Source organism: Leptonotus elevatus, chromosome 1, assembly GCF_054856555.1.
Source record: "Leptonotus elevatus isolate MCC_2025b chromosome 1, RoL_Lele_1.0, whole genome shotgun sequence".
Lineage (NCBI taxonomy): Eukaryota > Metazoa > Chordata > Actinopteri > Syngnathiformes > Syngnathidae > Leptonotus > Leptonotus elevatus.
In genome coordinates, this window is record NC_141239.1 from 20,391,793 (window position 1) to 20,418,161 (window position 26,369).

The following is a 26,369-nucleotide window of genomic DNA, read 5'->3' on the forward strand; positions in this document are numbered from 1 at the left end:
ACAATTGGTCACCCTATTTAAATGAGTAATATAAAACATAATGTCAGGTTATATAGCCTATGGGAGTTTCAGCGAGACTACAATGGTTACAAATTAAATATGAAACTATTTACAATAAAAAGAAAATGGCCAAAGTAAGGTCAGAAGATTGGCATTTACATTTTTAAAAATTATTCTTAAGCAGGTCAATAGGAGTGTTACACCATGCACATGGGTGGGGTGGCAGCGAAAATCACAAAAGGCCAGTAGATGTTTTAGATGTTTTATCCCCCCCAAAAATTTTTACATTTACCTGTAAAAAAAACAACAACAAAAACCACTCAAGTTTGAGACACAATATTAGTTTAATGTGTGTCCACTCAAAAGAAACCATGCTGACATCGATTGAGAGTAACTTATTCAACTTCAACAATACAAACATACATTATGACATTTCAACAAGAAACCTCGCAAGTGTGCGTACTAACCCAGGTGTCATCCACTTAATTAAGCAACAGTAGATAGTGTGTTCCTTTTAGTTATACAGTCAACCTTCACAGAAGGCGAATCTATCATGTGGCGGCTAGGAAACAAGCATCTCACGGCTAAGTGGCACCAGGGTGGCTTGACATGCATACAGTACAGTTTTTAGAAAATAAAGATACAAAAATACTACTTTTGTGCACTGACACAGAAGAAAGGCATTTTAGCTGATAAGACATTTTGTTGATGCATTACAAAGTACAAAGAAACAGAGCGGTGAAGCTTACAAAAGCTTCTCAAATATACTTTCAGATACACCATTTTCAAGTGTGCATACTACACCAACAACGTACAGTACAGCACGTGGATCTGATTTTGTCAAGCAAAAAAAGGCACATGTACCAAGACAATGTTGAAACGCATGAAATGATCTCGCTCTAGAAGCACTTAACACACGATTGCGCCTTTAACATTCAAAAGTAATGTTTGCCACACCAAGTGGGGCTCACGTCAGTTTCAGCATGTTCAGTGCAGCTAGATAATCACTTAAAGCAGGGGTGTCCAAATAATCGTCCAACATATACAGTATATGTTCACCTTTTTATTAACTCATTCAATCCCAGCCATTTTCACTGAAGCAACCCCCTTCACTCCCGCCTATTGTGTTATATTGCTATTAAAACATGGAACCTACCAAAAGAAAGATTAAGTCTCTTCTTTCATTAGCAAAAAAAAAAGTATATTTGTATATGTTTCCGTTTTGCAGCAGTTAGCATATATCTAAGTTTAATCATTTTCAAATCTGTGGGTAAATTAGCTTTTTTCAACATGGGCCCTGGTTGATCTCTTTTGCTCTGCTGCCACCTGCGGGCCGTTTTTGTAATAACTACCATTTATTCAACCGTTCTCCGCATTTGAGAGGCTGCATCAAAGCCTTCTGTATGCTCTAGCATAAAAAAACAACATAAATACATCTTTTGGGCACTTAAAACATTTAAAATATAACGTATTTATACGTTTTTGGGAGCAACTGAATTAAGTATGTGAAAACCAATTCAAGTCAATACTAGTCAATGTTATTTTAGTTCTCAAGGTGAGTAGTGTTCGCTAATCCTATAGCAATTTTATGGAGGTGCATTATTATAAAAAAAATGGATGAATAGATGGCCGCAAATGGCCCTCGAGCTGGACCTTAGACAACCCTGACTTAAACAATACATTTTGCATGCATTTTTTTTTTATATAGATATATATTGCTGGCACCAGGCTATGTCACAATTTGGGAAATCCTCTCTTTTTTTCCCACAAGTCTATTCTATTGGTGTTATCTTTAGCTGTAATGTTAACGAATGAACAAATGTGTTAGGGTTCTCCTGATTTTGAAGGTACAAGGACTCCACCTGATGCCAGCGATATATGAAATAAACTTTGTTTTCAGTATATTACAGTACAGTAAAAAGTGTGTTTATATTTTAACTCCCAACCAAAGCCAAAGAGGCTATTAAATGTAAAATAAAATTAAAAAAAAGATAACATGGCGCTACGAGCCACAATTCCACTCATTTCCAAGTGGCGGGCGTGTACGAGGACGGGAAGCTTGGTCCGGAGTGGCCACAGCTGGGAGCCATCATGTCACACTGGTACCCTGACAAGAAAACGTTGTCACATACAATGACACTGACTACTTCTACTGCATATAGATCATTCTTACTGTTTATATTTATTTATGTATGTATAGCTGCCACTTCACTGCTGCTAGATTGTATTTCTGATGTTTATGTTTATTTACATGATCAACTGCTTACACTGTATATAGACTATTCATTGATATATGCAATGCGGCTGACTACTGTAGCTCACAGAAATATAGCTTGTCTTCCTAAACTTGAGTGTTGCTTCCCTCTAGTGGATAATTTCTTTGAGGATTTTGCTAACAAATAATTAGGCTTGGCAGCACTGAGGGCCTGGTGGTGAGCACATTTGCCTTACAGTGAAATGGGTTCAAGGTTTATATCTTGGTTGTGGACTTGTGTGGGAATTCTGCAGGTACTCCGGCTTCCTCCCACATGAATATTAAGTTCAGTGACGACTTCAAATTGTCTATAGGTGTGAATGTAAGTGTATAATGTAAGTGGGTCAAATGTACGGCCCGTGTGCCAGAACCGGCCTGAGGACATAGAGAAGAATAAAAGTAAATGTTAAAGGGCCCACTGACGACCACTTAAATGACATTGTGAAATTGGCTGTTATGCGGGATTTGATGTCTGATTATCAGTCAACAGCTTCAGTTTAAAAGAGTTCAGAGGGGAGACAACTGCACCCTCAATCTGAGAAGTTCCTACTTTTGTTTGTGTGATGTGATGAATCCAGTGAGGTTGTCAAGATTTCCAGATAAAATGTGAAAATGTACCACTGCAGTTCAGAATAACTACTATATACTTACCTCAACTGTCTGTCTGGGGCACACAGGATGACCGGCGAGATCGGCACATGGTTTTCTGTAAAGAAAGGTCGTAAAGGAAAAGCTTCGTTTTTTCCGATTTTGTTCTTCATTGTTGTGTTTCTCGAGTATGGCACTGTGTGTATACTACCTTGGTATTAAGTTTGTAATGAAGGGAAGCGTCAGACAGCCAAGGATGTTTCAAGGCCTCGGACGCTCCCATCCTCCAACTAAAAAAAAAAAAAAATCATTTTACAAGCCAATCACAGTTAAGGAAGCAAAAGGACATCACGCAGAAGATGATGATGTACCTTTTATTGACGTTGAGGAGCCTGGTGATGAAGTCTTTGGCCTCTTTGGACGTTTCCACAAACTCTTGCTCTTCGAAGTTCCACTGGCAGGCCAAGATGTTGTTGAGCGTCTCGTTGTCGTCGTCGCCCAGGAAAGGACAGAGGCCGCTCAGACTGAGTGGGGACAGACAGGCATGCATATTTATTTTAATGACTACATATCTTTACATGTCAGCTGGGTTTCGTTCCCAGTTGACATTGGGCCAGATGCGGTGTAAACATTGGAGACATATAGAAGGCATGAGCATTTAAACTCTCATTCACATTTAAGGACAATTTAGAGTCTTCAATGAACCTCCATCCATCCATTTTCTTAACCGCTTGTCCTCACAAGGCTCGCAGGGGGGGGCCGCTGGAGCCTATCACAGCTGGCTACAGGCAGTAGGCGGGGTACACCCTGAACTGGTTGCGTTTGTTCAATTCACCTGCCATGCATGTCTTTGGAATGTGGGAGGAAACCGGAGTACCCGGAGAAAACCCGCGCAAGCACGGGGAGAACATGCAAACTCCACCCAGGAAGGCCGAAGCCCGGACTCGATCTCACGTCCTCTGCACTGGGAGGCGGACGTGCTAACCAGTCAGTCACCGTGCCGCTTCAATGAACCTAACGTATGATATTGGAACGTGGGAGGAAGCCAAAATGTTTTCAATTGTGGTGTGACAGGTGGAAATTACGTGCGCTGATTCTTTATTCCATCAGAGACCTTTTTATTAAGTTGCCTGAGAATCCTTAATTATTGCAACAACAACAAAATACAGCACATCTCCCATTAATGTGTACTCACAGCATGTATGTGATGACACCAAGGCTCCACATGTCTGTGCTAAATGACACAAAGTCGTAGTTGATCACTTCAGGGGCCAGAAATTCTGGAGTGCCAAAATTGACTCGCAGCTTCTCCCTTGGCTTGTATCTATTTGAGAATAGAATTGTGCTATTCAAGTCAACGAAAATATCAACAACATTACAAATGCAGAAATGAACACTTACATCCTAGCGAGGCCAAAATCGATGATCTTGATTTTATTAGTGATCCTGCTTACACATAGGATGTTTTCCGGCTGCAAATTGAGAAAAATCGACTTTAATGTTTGCTTTAAGTCTAAAATAAAAACACATTTTGTGTACATGTATTCAGTTTACCTTTAAGTCCAAATGTAGGATGTACATTTTGTGCATATGCTGCAAGCCCTCACAGATCTGCCTGATGAAGACCACGGCATCCAGCTCCATTAATGTGTAGTTTTCATCGATTATCCTGTCAAACAGCTCGCCTCCGCCGACGCTGGCAAAACAATCCATAAATCATCTATGAGTATCAAATGTGTACACTTGCATGCAAAGTAGCAAAGCATTGGAATATGTGACTGATGGTGTTTCTAGTTGCTCAGATGTTGCCTTTTTAGACTAATTGGTTAAACATTAGCTATGCGATGGTTCTTAGGCCCCGTCCAGACGGAAACAAAGCCGGCTTCGTTCCTCAAACAAATCTCGTACACACAGAAGCACTATAAGACTTGCGTGTGTCCAAAAGAAGACGCTGAGGACGTTTAACGGCTGTAATGTACATGCCAAGTCTGGAGTGGCGCTCTAGCGCAGCCACAGGGAGTTAACGGAAACCGTAGAAGAAGAATCAGCGAAGAAGATGGACACTTTTTTTTTTACTTTATTGCAATCTACAGAACAAACATGGTATCAAAACAACATGAAAAAGACGCACACGGGAGAAGTGACAATGGCGGGTGATTCAAGACAACACCACTTGTTGAACGTGGAAATATAGAAGCTAAATATTTGCAAGCTAAGGAGGCTGCGACTTGGCTATCCGCCATTGTTGTTGGCAGATTGACGGTTCGCGCGCAGTCACGCGAGAATTGGCGCATACGTCATCAATTTGCGACAATGCGTCGTCATCGAGCTGCGACCATTATGTCATCACTGGAGGAGTATCCTGCATGTGGTGTCCAGACGGACGCGCACGGGGCGCGTATTGAAATCTTTCCACTCTGGAGCCCAGTTTAAAAAATGATCGGTTTCAAGCTCCGAAACCGCGCCGTCATGTGGGCGGACGGCTTAAATGGTAAGAAACGTATGAGGATACATAGAAACTGGCTTTCGTGTGGATGGTGCTTTAGCCTGGGTTTGCTCAAACCACTGGGGTTTGATAAGTCAGTCTCGGGGGTCTAGCGGTAACCTGGCAATAGTCAGATTGATCATTGTGATTCACTCAAGGAAGTTCTTCACATTATGAATCTGGGAATGCTCCACGGTGATTTGCTCGGAAAAGGCGGGAAATGCCATCTTGTGCACGTTTTTTTTTACCAATCACATCAACGGAGGAAAATGTCGTTTTCGGTCTCGTCTTAGGGGGAAAAAAAGCGAGAACAGAATTAATTGCAGCATCCATTCGTCTGTTAGGTTTGTTTGTTTCCCCTAGCGTCGGCACTTCCTGGTTTCGTCACAGATGCATGTCCCGCCCTAAACAACGCCTGAATGGTCCAACCAAAAAAAGGTCGGTTGCAAACACTTAAAAAAGGTTAGTTGCGAACGTATCAGCAGAAGCAGTACAAGATGGATTCTCGTAGTGTTTGTGAACAAATGCTGTGAATTCAGCTTGCTGGCAAGGTTAGTCCAAGCAGGTCAAGACACACGCCTGACTCAAATGATTCATTATCATCTACATTGCTTAACCTATCTGTGCTGCAGGGAATTTGGTGCGCTCAGTTGACTTCTGGCTATTGTGATGGTCCGCCATGTGATTTATTATTATAATCCCTTCATAGTAAATCAAGCAAAAAGAGAAAGTAGTCGGACGAATATGTGGAATATGAATTCACATATATAACGGAACGTATGGTGTTCCACAGGGTTCAATTCTGGGGCCTCTGCTGTTTTCTTTGTATCTGCTGCCCCTGGGTTCCATCTTAAGAAAATAGCAGTGGGTTTAAAGTGTTCTACAACTATAGAGTTGAGTGATGGGAGCCAGCGTCCTAACTGCATCATTTGCAATGCCATGTTGAGCAATTCTAGTCTAGCAAAAGGAACACTTCCTTAAAAGAAACCCTGATTGTAATGGCAAATTTGAGTCATATGATTTATTTGGTTGTTACTAACATATCTATGAGATCCGTTTTTCAAAAATAATTTCCAGTTTAATAAATTTTGTAGAAACTTTGTTTATTTGTTTATGTCACAACGCATTCAGTGCATAGTGACGTAGAATAGCGGCTGGCTCTCTGCCGAGCAATGTGAAACGGGTATAAAGAAAGCGAGGTAAGCCTCCGTAGCGTTCCTAAACGGACAATCAAAACTCTTGAATGCGTCTGGTAAATGACGAGAGCACGGCGTGGGTGAGGGCGACTCACCTGATCGCATGTTGTTTCTTTAGGACGCTACGAGGCTTACCTCGCTTTCTTTATATCAGTTTCACATTGCTCGGCAGAGAGCCAGCCGCCATTCTAGGTCACGATGCACTGCATTGCGACGTTGCGACATAAATAACAATGGTGGCATATGTAGAAATAAAGTTTCTACAAAATGCATTAAACTGGAAATTATTTTTGAAAACTGAATCTAGACCAAATAAATAATATAGAGCAAACCTGTCATTACAGTCAAGGTTCCTTTTAAGATGCATGGAGATGGGGGGGAAAAAAGACCAGAACATTTTCTGAATTCAAGGCAAAAAGTGTCAGATTTGATGAAAAGTGTAACTCTCCCTGTTCATTTTGTTCACCAGTAAACCCTATAAGTATGTCTTGAATTTGAAAAAAGATGTATTTTATCAATAAAGGATTCGCTGAATGCCCATAGGAAACTGGTGGGGTTCAGAACCTCCAACAAGATTAAGAACTACTAATATATAGTGCTTGTTTTTGGCTTTGTGTTTCACCTGTGAATACTGCATTTGCTGTTAAACAAAATGAAAACCATAGAGCTGTCTATGGGAGAAACGCAAACCATATAAAACATAAACAAGGAAATGGTTGGAGTTGTTGATGTGGTAGCAGAATTCATCTTATCGTGACACATGCAGGGGCCCACTTGAGTTACTAAAACTGTTTCCTACAAAGTTCTGGAGAACAGCCTCAAACACCAAAGGATTAAATGTAATCCCTATTATCTTCAATGGAGAATGTGTAAAAGATAGGACGTACTATTCCAGCACAAGGATGATGTCATTCCTGGACTCGTACGCTGCGTATAGTTGGATCAGACTAGCGTGGTCCAGATTGTTCATAACCTGGATCTCGTTCTTCACCACCTCCTGGTAGGAGTCAGAAAATACAAATAGAACAGAAAGGAGGACAACGGCAGATGCTGTCAACTATGGTGATGCCACACAATGCATCATCATCATCTCTTCTAGGTCAAATATTTCACACCTTGACAGTTAAGATCCCTTCAGTGTCTCCTGTTATACCAGCGCGTGCTAAAATCTGTAAATGAGCCCTCCGCTTTTTATATCGCGCACTCGAGTAGCCGCCTGTGTATCAAGCATGGCTAATCCATCACGATGGCGATGCGTATGAAGGGGGCTATACCTTTTCTTTCTGCGACCTGGCCTTGATGACCTTGGCTGCCAACGTCAGACCAGATGAGTTTTCAACACATTTGTGCACTTGGCCAAAGCGACCCCTTTGGAGAAAGGGAAAGGGAAGACAGGGAGAAAAATGACATTCAAAATCTACACAGTAACCTCCTCACTAAGCAACCACGAAGCAAGGAACAACACGTTGATGGGTTTCCTACGTGTTAATTAAAAGAAATGATCTCCGTGCAAACAAACAAGCCTAATCTGTTATTTCATTACAGTGGAGTTCACTGGTGTCTCCGCTTTGAAGATGAGGATTAACACTTGGTGATTAGCAAGCAGCTGGCACCAGAGATACAGTTTCACATACCTCTGAGTCCGGCAATAAAAATAGACGCCAAGACTCTTGAGTTATGAAGCAGACAAGACTGGAGGGGGCAGGTTATACAAGGCTTCATCATCGTGGGGAGGCGAAGTAAGAACCCCTCCACTGTCCCATAAACATGCCATCATTATTCTTTTTGTTTTAAATTCATATGGGATTTGAAGAGCATCTCTCACCCGCCCAGAACCTCTTGCCAATTGATGGTGTAGAAGTTGCTGATCTGGTTGGGCTTGGCCGACACGATGCGGTGATTAAACGGTGCAGCCGGGGGAGGAGTGGTATCTGAATTGGGGTGAAGACATAATCAGTGCTGTGAAGTCAGACGAGAACATCCCATTGTTATTGACTGCCATTATTAATCTGCAACAATGAGGCTTCTTAAGGCTTTTGTCACTTGTGGACTTAATGGCCAATTGGTAATTTTATTGTTTTGCTAGGTTACTGCAGTCTGCTGACTGCCTTCTACTTAATGTCTTTCACAGGGAATTAATTAATTTGTTGCCCCCAAATTGTGGAATGCACTTCCTTATGAACTAAGAGCTGCCCGCATCTATCCATCAATCTTCTACCGCTTGTCCGGTGTCTGGTCACAGGGGCAGCAGCTTTAGCAGGGAAGCAAACTCCAGTGTGTCCTGGGTCGTCGCTGGGGCCTCCTCTCGGTGGGACGTGCACCAAACACCTGACCAGGGAGATGTCCAGGGGATGCCCGAACCAACTCCTCTGGCTTTTCCCAATGTGTCGGAGCGGTGGCTTGACTTGACTTAGTTTCTCACACTATCTCAAAGCCCAGACACCCTGCAGAGTAAACTCATTTCGGACTACTGGGATTTTGTTCTTCTGGTCACAACAGCTCATGAGGGTTGGAAGGTAGATTGACCAGTAAATCGAGAGCTTCACTTTTTGCCTCAGCTCCTACACCGGGACAGACTGATACAGAGTCCGCATCACAGCAGACACTGCATTGATCCACCTGTCTCCCGATTCATCCTGCACTCATACGTGAACAAGACCACGATATACTTGAACTCCTCCACTTGTGGCAGGATCTCATCCCTGACCCTTTGGTCCCTCTCCAGGTCTGGGATAAGATCCTTCCAAGTGGGATTAGTAAATTCTCAATTCCTAGAGAGATTTTTTTTGTCTTTGTCTCCCCAAAGAAGTAGAAGGGAGAGGGGAGAGATAAATAAGACAAAGGGTGCAGGGTGAAGTAGAAGTAATGGGATTGACCCTAAGTACCTTGAATGAGGAAAGATTGGAGTGTGAGATTGACAGGCAAATTGGTACAGCGTCTGCATTCGGGGTTAAACGGACTAGTAGTCAATGCATCGACTTCACCACTCTGCAATCACTGCAATATGTTTTGGGAAAGATGCCGGGTTTGTTTAAGTAACTTGACTTGGTCTCTAGTTTACCGTATAAAGACCAACATGTGAAGCTACAGCTATGTAGACTTCTGTTCAATATGATGCTGATGTATTAAACAGAGGTCAGAGGTCACATTAAAAATGTAGAATCATAAAAGCATTACTCATCAAAATACATCATATGAGCAAAAGTATACAAGGACACCTGGCCATTATACAAACATTAAAGGAAACCAGAAGTAACTTTTTCCACACCACTCTTCCAAGTATGAATAGTGTATATCATCCATTTTCTGAAAATCTTCACCGCAGGGATCCAAAAAGTGTTGACTTACCGATAAAGTATTGCTGTTCATCCCCAGGCTTCTTTTCTTCCTCAGTCATGGCTTTCTTTTCCGTCCTCTCTCGCTCCAACCTCTTTTTCAGGTCAAACTGGAACTCAACCCCATCCGCCCGGAAGACGGCCCAGTCTTCCTGCTCGTCCTGCTCTTCCTCGTCAACTTCCAGGACCTCGGTGTATTCCTCCACCACCACAAGTTCTTCAGTCTCAAAGGAGCCGCCGGCGACGCTGACCTCCCTCTTAGACAGGATGGTGACTTCACAATCGTCACTGCTGGAGCAACATAAATGCTCAGACATTAGACAGTTATTGGATACATTATGTGCTTTATAAGTTAAATAGTAATATTGTTGTATAATTGAAAACTGACATAAAAAACATTAACAACCTTGTATCTGTTTGTTCTTGTTGATTATCAGAATCAGATGTGTGTGATTCTTCTTCTACTGTGAGTTCCTCCACCTCTACAACCTCTTCCACCACTTCTTCCTCAACCTCTCCTTCCAACTCTTCCTCCTTCAGTGCGTCCTCCTCTTTCTCTTTGTCCACCTGCTCCACTACGTCCTGTGTTACAACCGCCTCACCAGTAACGTCCACATTTTCTTCGAGATCCTTTTCCTCATCCACCTGAGCACCAAGCTGCTCCTTTTGAGAGCTTTGGGTATCTTCCCGCAGGCCGTCAACTGTGTCACTGTCAGGATGTTGCTCTGCAGAGGGAACGTCAGCTTCCGGATTCGAAAACATGCTGCTAGTCTGCTGAGATGACTTCTCTGCATTCTCCCTGTTGAGTTTGAGCACCTCTTCCCAAAGGAGTGCCTGTTTTTTCGATGATACTTCTACAAAAACATCCAAAGAGAATAACATTTAATTGAGCCTCCTTTATAAGACCAGAGCACATACAAATATATATTTTTTCCTCAGCGTATGTGGTAGTAAGAACAACTCCTATTCCTATATACCTGCAGTGTCTGGGGATTGCATCGTCTTTTGGCCTTTGGGGGTCAAACAGGGCCTCTCTGCGCCATCTTTACTGGGGTCCTTGAACTGTGAAGTACAAGTCCTTAAAAATCACACTCTAAAATGTGCAGCTATATAGATTTCATTTGAAGAAATCCGCAAAATTACACTTATTTTATTACAATCGATACGATGTATAAAATAAGGCACCAGAAAAGTGCAGATTCTAAATAATACAGAGGCACAGCTCTTCACGAGTGTCAATAGACCTACAAAGGTTCCATGTTTGCGAGCGGCGAGGAAATGCTTTGTTCCATGGAGGCTCGTCCTGTGAGATGACAGAGTAGCGGGCTCATAAACAGGAGTTACCTCTTCATTCCCTGTTTTGCCTTTGTTAGAGGTAGTTATCTAATGAAAAGACAAGATGGCAGCGCTTAGTAGGGTTACGACAATGAGCACATCATACAAATACATATACGGACAGATGAGACACACGTAAAGACAAATTAATTAAACTGTCAACATTTGCAAAAAACTAATTGTGGGAATGACATCAAAGCAATCTGATTGGATGTTAATAAGGGGGTCCTCGGCTTACGAAGTTCAATTTCTACGGCCACAAATACTAATTTGTACATAAGTTGGAACACTAACTACATTTTATCAGATATTTACTGGAAAGTGTAAATGTACACCCATGGTAAGTTATTGCGACCCTGCCTGGAGGGACAAGGAGGGAGGGCAGTTCTCGACTTCGAGGGGCCCAGGAACCTTTGGACTAATGCCAGCAGCTTGAAACCTATCTGACTGGAACGTCAGTTTTAGGAACTACAAGTGTGATGAACAAAAAGTTCCTGGAAACTAAGGGGCAGACTATTCAGTACTATGGACTTCTGGCAATGTTGTCACACTGAATTTATATTTTCCTTGCCTTTGAATATCTCATTCTAGTGGAATAGAACATTCAGCGCCAATAAATATTTGAATCTAATGAACTACTAGTGTGTCTTTTCCACAGATCCCTCCCACATTCCAAAAATGTTTATTTTAGGATGATTGAAGTTTCTAAATTGTCCATATTGTAGATGTGAATGTGAGTTTGAATGCTTGTTTGTTAATATGTGCCTTGTGATTGGCTGGTGACCAGTCCAGGGTGCACTCCGCCTGTGGCCCAAGGTCAGTTAGGATAGGTGCCAGCTCATAAAGTCCGTGATGACAACAAACAAGACAACAGATGGATGTATAGATAGCCCTACCCCATTTTGTTTTGTTTTTAATGGAGTTGAGTTGGTTTGATCCAGTTCTCAACCCCAGTCCTCAAGTACCCCTATCCAGCCTGTTTCCATGTCTTCCTCAGCCGCTAAGGATCGTTATTAGGCTTCATGCACATCTTGCTGATGAGCTGATCATTTGAAACACCAGTTTTAGCTGAGGGAGACATGGAAAACAGGCTGGATAGGGGTACTCCAGGACTGTGGTTGAGAACTACTGCTACATTGCTCAAATGTTTAGCATTTAGCATCTTCAGTTCACTCTAGTGATGCGTAAATATTTGATGCAGACACACAAAAGCACCATTGTGAATACTCGACCCATTTAGTAGTCACTGACAACAGGTACGTCTGATGACGTTAGAGACACAACAATGGAAACACATGGATCATTACGGTAGCACAAAAATAAGCAACAATTCCCTTTGTTTTCAGGTTCCACTCATGCATGCGCTGATTGGCACAACATCATGCCCCTGATAATTCATGGCAAAAGGGTGGACGGCAGTAGGCCAGCGAATTTATAGTTTGTCGTGGTTGCACTCAGCCACAGAATGCAACGCGTTGGAGTCTCACCCTGAGTGGAAAATATTACAAGTGACGATAGGCTCTGGTCCAAATGCCACAGTTGAGGAAGCTCACTAAGCACTGGGCGCTCAGGTTATCATGGAAAAAAACTGTCTTGAACCCACCGAGGGGGTGGGGTCTCACATTTGCTGCTGTGAGGTAAACAGCTTGCATGATATTTCCGGTGCCGTGTCTCCCCGGTGACAGCAACACTTGCTGCAGATCAAATCGCTGATTGGGAGACGCAAGGGTAACAAAAATTACTCGACAGCAATTTAGGAATGTCACACCTCAATGGGTAGACAAGGACAGTCTTAAGGCTCTGACGACAACAGAAATTCCTTGTAACGTGAGTCACACACTACACGGTAGCTGTACATTTGGTAGACCCAATCTGTGGCTTCTCACCTTGGATTTATTATGTGCCTTCAATTGTCAATATGTTGATATTATCTTCATTGTTCATTTAACCGTGTTGCACTGTGACATAATACAATTCTCAAGTAGGTGGCAACCTTAACACTAGTCCTTGTTTCTGGTTACATAAGTCATGATAGCCGTACACTGATAACATTTGAGGCCGCCAGTGAATGTTTCTCCTGGTGCCAAAAAAACACTTAGAGACCATTCAATGAAGTTGATAATTGGCAACAACTAAAAAAAAAAAAAAAACAAGCAAAGGCATTTAAGGTAACTTGATTATGTTTTTCCAGCATTTTGTTATAGATCCGCCAAGGACATTGATGATTGGGTATGAATCAGGGGGAAATGATTGCAGTTTTAACTATTTTTTACTTTTGTTAACATCATAGAAAATTCTGTATGGATTGCAAATGCAATGCCACTGAAGCAGGGTACATAGATTTTTTTTCCAGTCAGTCAGAACTAGAGTCAAAACTACAGTAAATTGCAATAGATATAATAATGGCCATGTCTTCTTGTGCCACATAAACGAAAACTGTACCTCTATGCGGCTGCACAACTTGATTCCATGAACACTGTTGGAAACCTCATTACAGCGTATGTCAGGACATTCATAAATAAAGCAAGGAAACCCCACTATGGGACAAGTATCAATGCTTGACTATCATTGGATTGTAGGAGGTTTCGCAAGAGGACTTGTTGGAATAATACATTGACATCAAACTCAAAAGATAGGCATAAGAAAAGAGGTCAGCTATGTATCCACAGATTCAAATTAGGATTGATTGTTTTGGCAGGTTTGCAGTCTACTGAATGCCATTGCAGTTTGTGTGCAAATGATGAAGCAGCGGTATGCTATGTGCTTTGGCACTCTTAGATGCATTGCTATTACCTCTAAGTTTAGTCATTTGTCCAGGTATAAACAAGACAACAAAAACACTGTCAAAAGTTTGTCAAAGTAGAACAACAGCATTTCTGACTCATCACACACTGCTGACACTGGACTACCGATGTATCAAAGGGATTCGAGTCCTTTCAGACCGCAAACACTGTCTGTGCCCCAGATCCCAAAACAGCATTTCTAAAGAGGCCCCTCGCATTTCACCCCTGGCCTCGAAGTCGTCTCGTGCCACACTTGGGAGTCTCGGTGGCTCGCCTCATACCAACCATGTCCTGCTCAGCGTGCACACATGCATACAATCCCTGCAAATTTACCTCACAAGCCAGGTCACGTGTAAACTAAGACTGTTGCTGCTATGATCCATTTCACATTTTTCCAAGACGAGACAAGACACCACCAAAATCAGGCCAAAGATGGTTTGTCTTTAAGAACTACCAACAAATGAGACAAGGTTATTTAACAATTTCTCACCTTGTCTGGCTTTTTAATTGTATCTGATGATTTCCTCTTTGAGACTTGCTTTTCTTTGTTACCCTTGCTGGCAGCGGGACTTTTGAACATGAGCTCCATAACTTTGGAGCTCTTGATCGTCTCCCCGATGAAGCTGATCACCTGCTGCATGCTAAGGACCAGTTTCTCCATCCCCTCCAGCTTCTGAGCCTGAATCTCAGACCGCTGGTTAACCGCCGACATGATGGTGCTCATTTCCTGGTATATCTCCTTGACATCTTGTCCCTGCGGCTGGTTGACTTCCCCATGTGGGACGAGGCTCTTGACATTCTCCTTCTCATCCTTTTCATTCACACTGGACTTGGCATCCAGTCGAATAAGGACCTTCTCTTGAAGGTTGATGAGCTTGTCCATCTTACCACTCAATGACTCGATGCGATTTTGGATGAGGTCAAAACTGCTGTTGTCGCCCACCCGCTGACCTACACCCGTTGTCTTCATGGACAAACTCATGGTTCTTGCAGTGAGAAAAAAAAATCACGTCAAGACACCAACTCGAGACAATGGAGGAATCGGTAACGTCCGTGAAACAGACGGGAAGACTTTTGTAACAATCGGAGCCAGCTCTACCCCTTCAGTGCTCCCTTCAGATGTGCAAACTTGTCAATCAACACTCCGGAAAAAAGGATTTAAGGATTGATAAGGGATCTTTCACAAGCAATCTCAACTGCAAATGATGAGAAAAGCTAAAAATAGCAAATTCAATAAACTATCCAGTAAACCTTTAGTTCTCTCATGCAATATTCCTTGTGCCTGCTCCTGTCCACACTATTAGGGTTGCAGCAAGCCTGCGGACATAAATGTAAATGGACAGACTGCGTCATGGCATGGGTCAAGTGTTTGGGGAGGGGGCTTGGCACAGCTCGGGCTATGAGACATTTGAGAGCCTTTAAGTGTTAAGCCCACCAGCATCACTCGCCTGAGTGCCTGGTGTCAAAATGGTCAGTGTACACACTACTTGAGTGGCACAGGATGATAAAGCTTATTTGCTAATGAAAGGGCAAAGACACCAAGTTAGGGATTAGATAACCCTGTTTATGAACACCCAATACAAGCTCCAGAGCGTATTAAAATGCACAAATAGTGTTATGATGTTAGCCTGTTAGTTATACTGTAGTAGCAACTTAGCTCGCTAGTTAGCATGTTAGCAGTGTTGAGGAATGCAGGTCCAGAAAGTAAAAACCCTACCACAGATTGGCTTATAGCCACCGGTGCTTCTACTCAACTGGCAGGTAAACGAGCTGGTCACCACTTGTTGAGTAGAAGCACCTGTAACTAAAGCCAATCTGTTTCGTGTTTTTTTACTTTCTGGACCTGGATTCCCCAACACTGCATGTTAGTAAATTAGCTTGTTTGATATAATAGCTCACTAGTTAGCATGTTAGTAAGCTAGTTTGTTAGTTATATTAGCAACTTCATTAGTTAGTCTTCTTCTTATATTTTCAATGTTAGTCGTCATGTTAGCAACCCTAATTAGCATGTTAATGTGTTAAGTCGTTATACTAGCAACTTAACTAAGTAGTAGTTGGCTGGTTAGCTAGGTAGTTAACATACTAGCAAGTCAACAATCATTTTTAGCCAGCTGTTAGAAAGGTCGTAGTTGACATGTTAGGAATTTATTTAGCATCTTAGTTATCATGTTATCAAATTAGTTAACATCTTAGCACGTTAGTTAGTTAGTTACTTAAATGGTACAATCCACTCGAGAATCCAAATGACATAGTCTGTCCCACAGTATGTTTGAAAAATAATTGGGTTTCAAGTTGGACAAATCTGCCATCAAAACAGATAGGGTGCATTTGTAATCAAAATAAAATATACAGCAACATACCAGCCATGTACATACATAACTGTACCACCAGTAATTGTTTGCTGCCACCAGTATTGTTTACCTGCTTTTTGGTTAAGTCTGTAGTCATGTAGGTCAAGTGGGGGGACTAGATACTAAGAAAGTGGACTGAGTGCCACTACAGTTGCAGACTTGCATAATTGGGCCTTTAGTAGTTTCCGTTTTGCGTATGTTTACAAGTAGTTAGATTAGGTACCTTTTTCAAGTTCATGTCACTTGACTTAACAGTGTACATAATATGTTCCAAACATAAAGAGACATGTTGTAAACCAGACACTATAGGGAGAATGTAAAATGGGGCCCTTGATTCCATCTGTCTTTAGGGGACAGTAAAGTAAGATGATTGGCCTTCCTGCTGAAAAAAGAGATGGCTGACACGAATGATTTATCGTGAGCCAGCTCACTGACAAACACATCCACTGATAACCACCAGGAAAGAGCTAATTTTAACTGTGCGCTTGCTATCTGAATATAATCCACATTACCTCTCAAACACAATGTGTGCGAGTGCATACAAGCACTTGCCTCAGGGCAGAACCAGATATTGACGTCATAAAAGAAAACCTTGCCGACATACTGGATGGACGCCATAGTCAAAGTGATTCAAATAATCATAAATCCAAAATCCCGTCGCAGCTTAGCGGCAATGCGGCCCGCTCGAGCCGCCGCGATGACACTTGACAATGTCGGAGGCGCGGACTGCAAACAGAGCCAGAGTGACCCCGGCCAAATTTGCCACACTGTAGTGGTTCCAGCCAAGGTCTGACCTCATGGGCGCAATGCGCCATGAGCGAAAGCTTGGCAGACCGAGCCCAGATGCTCAAGTCAGTATTAAAGCGTGACACTTGACTTTTATTGATTTAATGACAAAGGTATTCTCGTTTTAAAACCGCTCATTTCTAAAACGGCTCATCCGTACACCTCTGTGGTGCACGTCCTTTGCTTTTTGCTTGTCACCCGTGTACGATGACAGTGGCAGGAAAGAACAAACTCTTCTGACGCGATGGAAACAGATTGCACTGAAAGCAGACATCCATCACACCAGCAGGGACAGTTACGCTCACACCTTCCCGTTGGTTGCCAACAGATGATTGACGGCAAAGGTCGTTTGCTGCATGTCGTGTCAATTTGAGAGGTATGGAGCTTTTTTTTGCACATGGAGCAATCTAAACTCCATGACAAATAAGGAATACGATTTCAACTCTTTAACAGTGTATCGATTCCAGTGACTTATAATGACATGGCAGAAGGTCACCCCGTTGCCATTTATACAAGAGAATAACAGATTTGCGTTCAACACGACAGGCCCAGATTTTACAGACAAAATCATCAATCTTTCAGTACACAGTATTGCATAAACTTTTGGGGATCTTTTGCTTTTAAATATTATAAATCCCTCATAAGGAAAGTGTCCAATTTCAGGCTTTTTTACTTTTTATTAATATTAATATCAAATATAAAGCATATGAAAAAATCACTGAGCTGAAATTGCACCCAATTGTCCAAAATATGTTAGAGTTCAAAATGGCACAGTCCATAATTTCAAAATTATTATTCCTTATTATATGTGGGAAACTAATTTTTATAGTGCACATGAGTAAAAATGTCCAAATTTTGGCCCATTGACTCCCATTATAAATCTTATTTTTTCATGTTTTTTTTTTTTTATTAACTCTACTACACCTAATGTGTTATAGTGCATTTCCCGCGATTACCCAATTTATCCCTTCACTGGAGTATTAACTAATCGTAGATTTTCTTTTTTTACTTAAGAGTCATAAAAGCCATTATACACCAAATGGCACTAGAGAGCTAATTATCATTTTTGGTTGAGCTGACTTATGTGCTTCCTATGTCCCCAATCTTATACCAAAACAAGAAAGCATGGTTGGGATCAAGAGCTCAGGCCTGTGAGCGTGTGTGGACACAGTAACAGTGACGTGCACACGCATATGAGTGTGAGATGAGTGTATGTGTAATTTGAATGTGTTTTTATATATACAGATGATAGTTAGTTGTGCTCTTAGGACAATATTGCTTTTATTGTCCATAGAGGGCATCAAAAACAACTCAAATAAATAAAAACTATATATGTATGGATAGGTCTGATGCCACTGAACATTTTATGTGGTCGCAAGTAAAAATAAAAATAAATCAGAAATAACTTAGATATCACAAATTTTGGCTCATTTTATTTATGTCATAAAAAAAAATTACCTTACGAGGGATTTATAAACTCCAATTTAACATTAATTTTACCGAATCACTGATATTTCATTTTAATTGCCTAATGTGTTTGTACAAATGCGCCTGCTCGCCCCATCTGCAGTTGTGTAAATATGCCCCCAGCCACTATTTGCAGTGATACAGTAATAGCATTCAGTTTTGAATTTCATTGTCACCAGGTTATTTTTTCAACTAAGTTCATTTTTGTTGTAATTTGTAGTGGTGTAAAACTGCACTGAAAGCTGTTTTTGATATTTTGGTTACTTCTTTTAGCCGTACAGAGCAGTGGGTGTCCAGCAGGGGTCGTAAACACATCCGAGGCTGTTGAAAGTTTTGACAAATATATAGTATGTATCACTCGCTCAATACAGGGAAACCAATGCCAAAGAAAGTAACAGTACAGTGACCATGTCTTCTCAACATTCACACTCACCTTCTGTGCCAAACCAAGTCTGGACGCAGACGCGCGTATGGCACCTGTTCAATCAGCTAGTATACGATTAAATATTCTTTAGCGAATGTCACAGCAAAATTCCTAAATGTTATGTTTGGATCAACTGTCCATTGAATGAATGGTTTACTGTAACTACGCTTTTCGTGCATGAGACCGCCAACATGAGTAAATAGCAAAATAATTTTCATTTTCAGGTAAAAAAAAATATATATATCTAAAGTAGATATAAAATATATAAATTAGTTTATATACTGTATATTCATATTTAAATTTGGCAATGTAGGCAATTTGTCATTGTCCAAAAATATTTAATCCTGATTTTCCTCTCAATCTAAAATATGAACTACGACATTTAAAATCCACATTTGATCTTCTAAGAAATCAGTAAGAAATCAAAATAATTTATGCTTTTTGTTACATTATCCATACTTTTTTTATTTGAATCATATTACTGACACTTAAATATTTGTAGGTGTGAACTTAGACTGGTTAGCCTGTTTTATTTTGGATTTGCTTTGGTTCCTATTGTTCAGCATCTTTGTCATTTTCGTATGTCTGTTGACGTCAGCCGTTACTGTGAAGTAGTTTGCAATCTACCAACATGCTTTAAATATTGTTTTTTCCAGTTACCTAACTGATTGCATTTGCAGTTCTATTGTGACTTGCATGGAAATCTCCTTTTTTGGTAATAAGTGAGTAACCTGCCTGACCCTTTGGTATCAGGCTATTTGGCGAGCATTCAATGTGATCAGTTAAAAATGGAGCACGGCCTCCTGGTCAAAGAACAAAATGTCCCGAGAGGCGAAGGGCCACTGAGCTGCGTGGCTACTGTCCAGTCAGCCTCGCTCTGGTCGCTGTGCCTGCCAGCCCTGGCTCTACTTTACCTCGGAAACTTGTGCACTTAAATGTGTATGCGGCAGCCGTGAAACCTAATTCCCTACGCTAATGTCTCCCTTGCAGTGTTCTTTTGCCGTCATCCTCGAACATGTTTTTTCTGCATGCTAACATATTTTTCCACATTTCAAAACAGCTATGTTGATTGGTTGGATGTATTCCCAATTTTGCTTCAAAGCCTTTTGAAACCCTGATTGGCCAATCACAGTGCAGCAAACGACAGAGGGCAAATACTTTCTTGGAGGCGCTCATTGAATTCAATGTTTTTTTCCTTTTCTTTCCACAATACTTTTTTTTTTTTTTGATTTAAGCTTTGCTCTTTTAAAATGTTGTGGTTATCTGGGGCACCTGCAAAAGTGTCATTCATTATTTGGCTAAATGGACGGATAACCGGGCCAAATTTGAGCATCGACCCCTGATCAGAATCAACAAAGCAATTATGAAACGGCCTCAAGCTCATCCTTTTGACAAATATTGGAGATACTGGTTATGTTGAGTCTCACAAGTTATTCACCACAACAAAAAATGGCAAGGAGAAGTGTTTGCAACCGCAATGTAGTGACCGGTAAGCTAACAGTTAGCCTAGCTCCCTCTATTTCTTCTATTACAGTACGACTTCCTCCTTTGTACAATGAACCCCTATCTAGTGACAGTTTGCTCTTATTAACTATTTTTCTGTACAACCTAAAACGTAAATGTAGTAATTGTTGTTAACGAAGTATGTTGTAGTGATACAAGATCTTAAGTTTAGCCTGTGTTGTTAGATGACATTCGGGACCGTCCTCAATGTATGTTTATGTTTTTGCTGTGCTGAGATGCTAATAAAAAGCTCAAGCTAACAATCGACAGAGGTGTCGTTATTACTTGACAGTATAAGAATTTTTATGGGTTTTAATGGGAACATATGCGTACTTTGAGGACATTTTTCTCAAGCTGAAATCTTGTATCGGAAATGTTGGAAGAGGAGATTGAAGTTGTATTAATAATATTATGGTTTTGTATCATAATTTGAGGTGTATTTATGGTTTAAAATATCAGTAATTATAGGTATTTTTAGGGAAGGGCCGTTTATTATTTATTTGCCACCTGTTGTTAGTGTAGTTATTTTAATAACGTGAGGCTAGCTATCTGTGGCGCTACCAAGATTAGCCAGCTAAGCTAACGAGGCTAGCTACTTGTTGTTACAGCCTAGGCCTAATGCTTTTTTGATTTTGAATGATAGCTATTATCCTTTGTATGTAACAAATGTTTCTCTTTCAAATATGACAAACATTTATATTCAACTTTGATGTGCTTTGAAGTCAAGCATTCCTGTTAAGGATGAGGCTGTGCTGCGCTTAAGATTCCGTCATTATGGTATCCATACACTTGCTAGGATGCTACACGAGACATTTAAAGTCAATGACAGAATGCGGGAGGCCGCATGGGAAAAGCTTAGTCACATAGCGATGGATCCGCTGTGGTAAATGTCATTGTAGATCTCCTAAATGTCAAAGGAGGAATGGAAACAAGAGAGGGCAAGAGTATGGCAACTTGTCTCAGAGGTGGTGCACTCTAAAGGCATAAACCAGAACTGCTGAATGAGTGTTCAATGCTCTGTTTAAAATGATACATGCATTTTTACACTATCTTAGATTCAAACAACCTGTTTATATTAATCATGTAAAAGAATCTTTTCATTTGCAGCGTTCAGATGATGCAACGCACCAGCAGCGTGAATCACTAGATGGCAGTAAACGCATATTGCAAACTCCAGCTCTGTACTGTACAATCTCTGACACGCTGCACTCTCTCATAAACGCCAGTGGCCGAGTTAGCTCACGTTTAATACTTCCAGCTGCTGCGTACAGTATAAGCATGGAAGTTACACACATGCAGATAAGCTTGCACACTGATGAAGGCTGCCCACCAGGTTAATGAACCCTGAATGAACCATGAAACCTGTTACCTTCAAATATCTTCTTTTTGGTGTTGTTATTATTATTATTATTATTATTATTATTTGACTTAATCTCATTTATGGGGCACAACTAGGTAAAATAAAATAGTCAGTTTGACCCAAGCAATTTAAACTTTCAGAAAATAATAATAATTACAATACAACTTTATTTATGTATTTATTTTATCCAAGTGGAAGTGTCAACGAATGTACTATGTTAGGTGACTATAAATAGACCTAAACATATTTTTGATAAATATTTGTACTAATAATTTATTCTTATATATTTGATGCAGTTAAAACGGCCCATAGCCACTTTTAGGTCAATTTGACCTGCGCAATAAAATATTTTTTACAAGGGTTATTTATTAGGGATGTGCCAAAAAATCGATTCTCATAAGAATTTTAAATGTCCCAAAATCGATTTTATTTTAATTATTTTATACTGTCTTCCCTTTGTTTGTGTGTGCCTTGTGTGCGCTGTTCATGTTGTACCCGATTTGGCCACTTAAGGGCAGTGTGGTTCCACGCGGTCTGATACACTGTTAAGTTGTAGCCACATTAGAGAGTAGAAGGAAAATGTCACGATCAAGTTATTCCAATAAAAGTTGTTGTTTTTTGCAGCGTGGAGCCGTTCTTTTGAGTGATAAAAATGCCACGAGTCGAGCACTAATTAGCATTAGCGAGTCAGACTGGAGTAGATCATTACGATTCCTTGAACATCTATAAATTGAAGCAAAAAATCATTGTCAATCAAATAATTTTGAATGAAAAATCGTTCTTAATCGAAAATCGATTCTGAATCGAATTGCACACCCATAAATCGGAATCTAATCAAATCGTGAGACATTCAAAGATTCTCACCCCTATTATTTATGTTTATGTGTCAAATACTTTGTTAACTTAGTTTGTTGACTATATATATCGCTAAACATCACAGAATATACTTATATGTTTGCTTGCAGTCATTTTGACCTCATTCTGTTTTTGGCTGTTTGGCTATTGAGCCCAGCAACCATCAAAAATCAAGTCAATGGCATGTCAATTTGAAAAAAAAAATCAGCTTGTAATTATTTTCTTGAGGATTCAATTGCCAGGTCGAATCGACCCAAAAAACAGTTGCATACAAAAAACAATGTGCACACACAGGACAGACTAAACTGTATCATTGTTTACTGTTATTTTCTAGTTCACCCAGTTGTTCCCATCAATTTAGGTAAAGTCACTTCATATAAACAAACAAATGAAAAATATGTCAATCATTCTTTTCCAGACAAATTTACACCACAGTTAACAAGGTTAAGGGTATGTCTTTGACATCTTTGTCTGTGTTAATGGTGTCTTTAATGAGTTAACTCCTCTTACAGGGCGCTCCGCCTCATATTAATAATCAGGTGAGGAACAGAATGTCGTAACACGATGCCAACATCTGCTTTGTAGGTCTTATGAACTGCACATTGCCCACTTGTGGCTTGCCTTACATTTGGACAGTATTTTGTGTATTTTTGTTTTGTTTTTTCCCTCTGGTAACACAAACACGTATCGCACCAAAATGGGCTTGTTTATTTAAGACATCACCGTGTGTGAATACACACTATTGATGACACACAGTGATAGCATAATTGCACAAGGGCACCTGGACCAATAGATTTGAACTCCTTTTTTTAGAGGGGGGGGGGGGGGGTTAAGGCAAACGTAAGGCAAGATGCGCTAACTACAGTACACCATCCTGCCCACGCTCAGTATATTAAATTGAAATTTTACTCAAAATATTTTATGATGTACATAAATGTACAGATTATTTCACCAGATTATACAATACAATATTTGCGTACTTGCAAATGTACTATAACTTATAACTCTCAGAAAATAAGAAATAGTGATGGGAAAATGATCAACTTTATGATGGCCATTATCAATTTAACTGTTAAAAAAAAAAAAAATCATTTATAAGACTGTGAAACACTTTTGATACTAAAGAAAAAAAACACAACAGGATGGTTAACAGACCAAACTTATTCTACACATTAACTTCTCTTCCTGACTGCTATCTCTGTAGCATCTACTTCATGCATGTGTTTACTGTAGTACCTGTGTGTCGTGCGGTGATGCGCTGTGACTCCTCCTGAAGAAGAGTAAATCCCCAAACCTGTGCCAAATGTAGGCTACAACAAGCACACACATGCTGCTGACCAACCAAACATCCCAGGTGCTGATGAAGTCCCACAGAGCTGTATCTAGCCCCCACATCTTCTTTCCTCCTCCTCTACAGCCCTTTGCTGCAATCTACCCAAAGACCTGTTACGTGCTGGGTAGGGAAGGACAGTTTCAAGTGACGAGTTTGAAGGGATGACAGCAAGGTGTCGTGCATGGGACACCCAAATGGGAATACTGGTCTATAGAGCCTCCGTTAATTCAGTCATGCCCCCTCGGCTGCTATCAGCACTTAGAGCACAGTGACGGTTGGTTTGTCCCTGTGACAAAAGAGTGACAGGTGCCATCGAGAGGACGTGTGACAGCTATGACGCGCGTGCGTAATCCTGCGTAATCTCCACAAGAAAGTGGCCCTTTATTAAAACCAGCACACTTTTAAAGCGTCTTAAATTAATATTTAACAAAGCGCTGACATTGAGAAACGAGGAAGTCACGCAAGGGAGTCGCGTTGCACACAACACACACACACACACACACACACACACTCAGATGTCGCACACGCGTACAGTACACACACTGGGGAAGCGGTGCAAAACATTTCATGAGCTATATCATATCATATTACCGATGTAAACACCATACAACACATGATATAAAACAACCCGTGTTGTTTGCGATGTATGCGCATCTGAGTTAATACTTTTATTTTGAAAAAGTATTTATTTTGAAAAAGATAAACCGGAAATGCGCAGTAGTCTCGTGTATTTACTAGCAAAAAAACCACAAGGTGGATTTTGTTGTGTAGTTTTTGTTTTGTTTAAAATACACAAGGACACTAAGTAAGACATTAAGTTGCTGTCAGTCAAAATGTAGATATAGAAGTATTTATTTTTTAATCATGGCTTTGTATTGTACAAGTTTGATATTAAATGTTATCTTCTCGGCACTCTAAAACACACTTCGCGAATTAGCAAAACGAGTAGTAAAAGTAATGTTAATATATCTATCAATATACAACGTGTCAAATTTTTGGAGTAAATATGTCATCTGTGGCCTTAATTATGTTGGGCAATTTTATATTCAATTTGACCTTTCCTCTAAATGCCTCAAATTCATTTTCACATGCAGTTGTGTGCAGACTAGTAATATGTAAAAATAGGGAAAAAAAGAAAAGAAAATATATTTCATGCACAAGTACTATTTTATTTCCCATTCCTCAGTTTGCTTTCAAGTGGACAACTTCCAAATTGTGATTCTTAACGAATGCAGGATCCTGCTGCACTGCACTCAGGAGTCAGTACAGTACACTACAGTACTAAACAGTGTAGGGATGTAACGATATCCAAACATCATGATACGATATTATCACGACATGAAGGTCACGATACGATAATTATCACGATATTGTGGAGATGTTGGCGATAATAAAAAAAAAAGGTCACAATATTGTGAAGAAAAAAAAGCTCATACGTTTTAATATCGCAATATCACGATATTGACGTTATCGTTACATCCCTAGTAGAGTATTGTTTAAATGACTGCCTGGCTTTTTTAGCAGCCTCTGCTGGTACTCATGAAGTTGAATTCATCATGATATTATTTTTCAAACATAGAATGTATGGATTGCATGTGTACCTCTCGTTTCAACTTCATCTCCCAGAAGGAGCGCATCATTTTCACCTTTTCTAAACTGGGGAAGAAGACTGGCGTGCTCATGCTTCTGCTGTCAACACACTGAGGAACTCACTTCATCTTGGCCATTCTTCACTTGGCCCGGCTCATCTTGTTGATGCATTCATGCTGGGGTTTAATCTGAGTAAAAACACAACACAAGTAAATAGATGCATTTATAACTACAGCAAATTATGGCATCAAATTGAGTTTGAGAGAGAGAGAGAGAGAGAGAGAGAGAGAGAGAGAGAGAGAGAGAGAGAGAGAGAGAGAGAGAGAGAGAGAGAGAGAGAGAGAGAGAGAGAGAGAGAGAGAGAGAGAGCTTCATGTCAGCATACAAATATATTAGGTTATTTTGTTCATTACCGTACAAAAATCTAATTTGACTATTATAGCACATACCTTATCGTAAAGTTGATAAAATGTGAGGTATGTTTTCAAAGTGGTCACGGCTGTTACTTGACACTGGAATGTCCGATAACCCTGAATGTTAACAGAAAGCGTTCTCAACACAAAGATACAACAAACGCGACAGAAATTATTTTAATCTAATAGAAATTCAATGCTATGGTATTAAAATATGACACAGAAGATGAGAGTGATTGTCGTTTCGTTTTAAAAATGATTTTAATTTTAAAACATTGTTTTGGTCACGTGACAAAGGGCCAAAGTTTAGA

General features: G+C 40.5%; 1 protein-coding gene across 5 annotated transcripts; it reads right to left on the reverse strand.

Annotated features, from left to right (window-relative positions):
- Positions 1-325: 325 nt before the first annotated feature.
- Positions 326-24,295, reverse strand: mylk4a (myosin light chain kinase family, member 4a). 5 transcript variants are annotated; one of them, XM_086082431.1, is made up of 15 exons: positions 23,959-24,295; positions 11,107-11,241; positions 10,836-10,920; positions 10,265-10,712; positions 9,872-10,149; positions 8,349-8,454; positions 7,798-7,891; positions 7,411-7,520; positions 4,397-4,538; positions 4,244-4,314; positions 4,038-4,166; positions 3,214-3,366; positions 3,054-3,132; positions 2,906-2,960; positions 326-2,107 (listed from the first exon to the last, which is right to left on the reverse strand). In XM_086082431.1, the coding sequence occupies exons 1-14, from the start codon at positions 24,115-24,117 to the stop codon at positions 2,907-2,909; spliced, it is 2,043 nt and encodes a 680-aa protein (XP_085938557.1). In that variant the 5' UTR covers positions 24,118-24,295; the 3' UTR covers positions 326-2,107; position 2,906. The 5 variants fall into 5 exon arrangements, with proteins under 5 accessions (XP_085938557.1, XP_085938536.1, XP_085938528.1 ...); XM_086082410.1 differs by lacking the exon at positions 23,959-24,295 and adding an exon at positions 14,467-15,287 and having other exon boundaries at positions 9,872-10,146; XM_086082402.1 differs by lacking the exon at positions 23,959-24,295 and adding an exon at positions 14,467-15,287.
- Between the last annotated feature and the right edge of the window lie 2,074 nt (positions 24,296-26,369).